The 5735-nt window shown below is 32.0% G+C and overlaps 1 protein-coding gene across 1 annotated transcript; it reads right to left on the bottom strand.

Annotated features, from left to right (window-relative positions):
- Nucleotides 1-359: 359 nt before the first annotated feature.
- On the bottom strand, nt 360-4211 carry LOC104106754 (cyclin-U4-1-like). Its single transcript, XM_009615371.4, has 2 exons — nt 3669-4211; nt 360-884 (listed from the first exon to the last, which is right to left on the bottom strand). The coding sequence occupies exons 1-2, from the start codon at nt 4004-4006 to the stop codon at nt 593-595; spliced, it is 630 nt and encodes a 209-aa protein (XP_009613666.1). The 5' UTR covers nt 4007-4211; the 3' UTR covers nt 360-592.
- Nucleotides 4212-5735: the final 1524 nt, after the last annotated feature.

Here is a 5735-nt window from a genome sequence, read left to right on the forward strand (position 1 = left end):
AAAATCAATCTTAAAAATCCGAAAAAATTATAGCATAATGTGTTAGAAGTTTATAATCTAGCATATTATACTGGAACTTTCCGTGTGCTGGAGTTCTAACATAATATGTTGAAGTTTATATACAGGATCTCCATAATCCAGCATATTATGCTGGAACTTTTCGTGTTTCAGTAAAATAATGACTATTTTTCAATGACTATGCAAACGATAGCTATTTTCAATTACCAGTCCGAAAACTGGCTAGCCCGTGCTATTTTAACCTTTTTTATTGCTACAAACTAAATGGAATCTTAGTGACTAATGACTAATAAAAGATGACGCCTTAACCCAAAATATCAAATGCAAAAATTAACTGAGAATTAAAAGAAAGATGCTGAAATTTGAATTATGCGGCAAAACTCACTAAGAAAACGTTCAAAAATGGAACATCAAGAGTCCACAAAGCTGCAACATCAGCTTTAATGCCTGTTTACAAACTTGATCTTCAGCCCCCAATGCCGTGCACTCTCACTTTCTGATCCACTGAATTTTATAAGCAATCAGTCCTCAGTGACAAAATTTAGTTCATAATTTTCTTGTGTTATTTAATTTGTCACACGGCTAATTCATGTTGTTGATGAGTGGATTCATCCTCATTGATGCAACAATATTGGTGATTCACATTTCTGCCAATTTTAAGAGAAGAAGATGGCATTGGCATTGGCATTGGCATGGGTGGGGATTCCAGCAACATCTCAGTCTGGAGATAAGAGCAGTAGGTGTGGAATGTGGTGGGAGTCACGTTTAATTGAAATCCTATACCGAATAAGAAGTCCACCTCTAGTAGGTTCATCTCGTTTGTGCTAATTCCTCCAACTTTTGCATAGTAAGCATTGTTGTAAAATCTGCCAAATTGAAATTTGGATGAGAAATTAAGGTCATACATTTTTTTCAACTTTTAAGTACTACCGATAAATTGATATAAGCAGTTATCTATTATTGAGTACTGTAACTTAAATTGATAGTGTGAAAATATTACTATTTCATTATGCAAAACTTGAACCCTACTTGAAATATCTCCCACCTACTAGATATCACGCCACTCTAGAGAGCGTAATTATGCATGGAATTGAAATACCCCCAAAATTATGTTTCCTGCATCCCCAGATGAATGAGATATCTAGAGTAAAAGAATTTTCAGCATAAATTTGAATATTCCAATAAAATTTTAATATAATATATATATACCTTTAGAAACTGCTTAGTACCTCAAATCATATTTTATATTTAAAGTACTTATAAAAAATGTTTAGAAAATCATAACAATATTTAAAGTACTTATAAAAAATGTTTAGAAAATCATAACAAAAGAATTGTTTAATTTATCTCATATATGAAGTAGTTGGCATGGTTTGGGGGGGGGGGGGGGTGCAAGGGGTGGTCGAGGATGACTAATTGTAAACTTCACATCAGGGAATTAAATCGAAAGCTACTGAAAGCATTGAGTATTAATGTAGTTGTGATTTGTGACAATAGGAAGACTTGAATGACAGCTAATTCATAGCTAATTCGACACCTCATATTAATTAATAATGTCATTCTAAATCAAGATTTCAGATCTATAACATCAATTTTATCATGCTATGAATGGATATTCCACACACGGGAATAATTTTTTTAAAAATAAATTTAAACCAAATATAAAAGTTAAAAAAAGAAAAGGAAGAAGTCAAAGCTGCAGCTAGCATTACAGTTAAGCAAGCAGCATTGTGACTTTCAAATCAGGGATACAAACTTTTAGAGGACAATCTCAAAGACCAACTGTCTATAAGATTGGAGTCGAATTAATTTAGAAAAGCTTATTTATCATAATTAGATGCAAATCTAAATTAGAAAGGTTTGGGTATAACTTTGCTAATTTACATAACGTAGTAAATGCACATATAAGCTAGAAGTGACGCCTTCCTCTTCAACCTCACGTATAATTGGTTCGCATAAACGCAGAAGAAAAAAGCCCGAAAAATTAAAGTTTGTCAAGAGTGCCAAACCACTCTAATATCTAAGCTCGAATGAAACAAAGCTGACCATAAGTGTCAAATTACTCTAGTATTTAAGCCCAAACGAAAGAAAACTGACGAGGAGTGCCAATCCGCTCTAGTATCTTTCAGTTCTTCACCCTTGCATATGATATATTGGTCTATAAATTTTTGATAAGAATACTTTAAATTACTAGGAAACGAACTTTAATTTCCTTTTAACTTCCTGGGGAATATAACAATTATACGTAGAGGACGGCATCATCATTCAGTTGTCCCTAGCAAAGAAGTTGTATAGAATTCAACGCTGAAACGTCGTGAGGGACAGCAGACAAAAGACACCACATCTTAGGTGATTTTGTCTGGTTCAGAATTAAACATGGTCATTTTGAAAATTCACATGCTTATTATTAGGTTTTTGACAATGTTTTTGCTTCTTGGTATTCAAATGCATGTTTCTATTTTCTATTTTGTATATTTACCACCCCATGAACTTCTAGTGTATGTTAGGCACATCTTCACACTCTTTTTTAAGTATAATTCATCACTAATATATATATATATTGTAATTTTCTTAAGAATTTAACTTTTAATACACACATATTTAAATAATTTTTATATTTCCACCTTACTTCAAAGGTTTGGAATTAGTTTTCTGGAAAAAAGGTAAGTGCAACCTTCTATAACATGTTAAATTATATTGATTTGTGTAAAAATTCTCTTACACGAACCGTATATATAAGATTAATTATTTTCTTACACACTGCCTATTTGTTTAACAAATTTTATCATTCAAGGTCAACGAAGTTCGATTAGTAAGTTACCTAATTATGTCAAAGCAGGATACATGCTTAAACACTACTCTTTAGCAAGAGCTTTCAGATTGAAGCACAAGATTCAAGGCAATGGTTTCATGAATTTAAATTGCACAGCTATAAGTGCAGAATAATTAGACTGATATTTTTCCTATTATGTAGAGGTCAAACACTAACAAAATTACAGTAGGAGTCTATTCATCTATAGGCATTCAGATATTCAATCCTTTTCTTTTCCCCGAAAGAATTCCTGTCCATTAAGAGATAAAATAAAATCATTAAGATCGAGAGAGCAAATTTAAGTTCTTTCTAAAAGTATCTACTTTCCAACCCGTTCAATTATTATAGTAGTTATCATCCTATCTGGCAGATGGACTATTATACTACTGACATTAGAAGTAAACAATTACTCCGTCGGCTTCAATTTGTTTGATTTTTATTTGACATATTTGACTGGACATTGCGTTTTAACATTTTCTTTTTTAAAATTTATGCTATTAAATATGACATGACATTCATAAAAGGTAAAATATGAAGTTCAAAGTTAATTTGTTTCCAAAAGGTAATGTTCTTTTTAAAATAGATTATTAATAAACAAGTGTCACATAAAATAAAATCTAGAGAACATTAATTACTATATCAACAATGATGGGAAGCAAGAACTCTGCAAGTTCTTCAGGAAAGCTTAGAGATCAGCTGGTGATTATCTAACAATTTGCTAAAATCATACCCCATACGTATTTTGAAAATGTTTAACTTATATCGACTGACAGTATAAAGAATTTTTTTTTTAAAGAAAGATAATTGAACAGAAAACAAGGGGCCAAAGAAAACTCACATATCATCCATGAATTTAGCAGAAACCAAGACACTGGTGATGAGCAGCCGATGAACATTGAAAGAATTGATGGGCAACAATGGCTGCCTCTGCGAAAACCGATCAAGATAAATGTATGCCACAACAAAACAAGAAGGGCTACAATTGGCATACTTGAAAATCCTCTCCAAATAGCTTTCAACAGAAATAGTAGGCCTAGTAAGTCCATGAAACATAGAGATTTTCTGGGCACTAAATCTCCGGCTGAGATCATTTGTTTCTGCTACTCTTTCAAGAACAGAAGCCATAAAATTTATGACTTTAGGCATCCCTTGATCAGAGGTCTCGAGTTCAGCCATTGATGTAATATGATTTTCAGCTCTGTGATTTGTAATTATTGGCTAGTTAGAAAAATTGGAACAGGACTCTGAAAATTCTCTGTACTTTTCTTCTTTTTTGTGATATATATATAACAATATGTGTGTCACACGAGGAGAAGTTGGGTTGTAAATTAGCTGTTCTGATTGACCAGAGAGTAAATATAAACTATCTTCAGGGACCTTCTTTTTGTAGTGTTCTTTTACTTCTATTTATAGGTATAAATTAGCGTCGGTTGTGATAAAGTCTAATACTACTATGACAGTGACTTCCAATTACAACAATTATGAGGTAATGCTGTCATAACCAAGGTGCCAAGAAATATGACTCTTAATTTGTATCTACTTTGAAGTTATTTATCACAATTTATAATCTAATTGACTATGGAGCCTCGATGTCATGATGAGTTGTTGCCGTGTGATTAGTAGGTTACGGGTTCACACTTCTGCTGAAATATTAAATAAGATTGCGTTTAAGTGATCCAACCGTTCTTCAGATGCTATGCGCATCAGAAGCTTATTGCACCAAGCTGCCTAAATTTGATTATCAAAGTTGAAGAATTGAGTGTTAATCATTGATAGAGTTATTACCTTGAATTGTTCATGTGTAAAAATATGATTTTTACTTAACTTTTCCCTAGCACGGGCTAGCCAGTTTTCGGGTTGATAATCGAAAAATGACCAGCATTTGCAAAGTCATTGAAAAATAGTCACTATCTTATGTGTAGATAAAATTTGGACAAAAATATCCTAGCTGAAACAAAGAAAGTTCCATCATAATATGCTATATTATGGAGCTCATGCGTATAAACTTCCGGAATATTATGTTGGAATTCCAACACATTATGAAATTCTAGCACATTATGCTGGAATCTCATATGTAAAAAATTTGAACCCCAGCATATTATACTAGAATTCTTTCGGATTTTTAAGAATATTTTTGTTCAAATTTTTTTTTATAGGAAAAATAACTAAAATTCGATTACTTTTTGAAAATATGGTTATTTTCAATTATAAGTTGAAAATCAGGGTATTTCTCTTCTTCTTTTTTCCCGCTTTTCCTTAACGACTCACCCAATCCCAAATGAAAATTTAAAATAAAAAGTTACTTGCATTTCATTGGTCTACTCAAGATAATAAATTGTAATCTGGTACATTTACTTGTAAACGAATGGGTGATGTTGACTTGTCTTCTAAAAGAAGAAAAGTGATCAAGACGGGGATTAGCAAATTTAGAGGAGAGATTTGTGTGATAAGGGAAGATTACATGATTTTCTGAGGGGGCCTACTCTTGTTTCACATAATAATGATGATTTTTACATAATTCACATTTGGATCCCACAAGCTTATGCTTTCGTAGGCATTACAGGATATTCACGCTTTACCTCTAAGCCTACAATAATTTGCTTTATCACTTAGATGCATAGGAACATTATTTAATAATATTATTATTTTAAAATTTTATATGTTCATCTTATTAGCTCTAGTATATCAAGAACTAGTTCTCTTTTTTATAGTTGGATTTGATTGTCCTTAAACACTTTTCTTGTATAAATAAATGTATTTCCTAAAAACCCCTACATCTTCCTCAAGCATTCAACCTTCTTGGCCACGGTGATTGGTAGCAGATGCAGATGTAGCCTGTGTAATAGGTTCAATTAAACGTAATATTTTTGACATAAAACATAGATATATAAAAGCAAATAAAAAT

Source organism: Nicotiana tomentosiformis, chromosome 3 (genome assembly GCF_000390325.3).
Source record: "Nicotiana tomentosiformis chromosome 3, ASM39032v3, whole genome shotgun sequence".
NCBI lineage: Eukaryota > Viridiplantae > Streptophyta > Magnoliopsida > Solanales > Solanaceae > Nicotiana > Nicotiana tomentosiformis.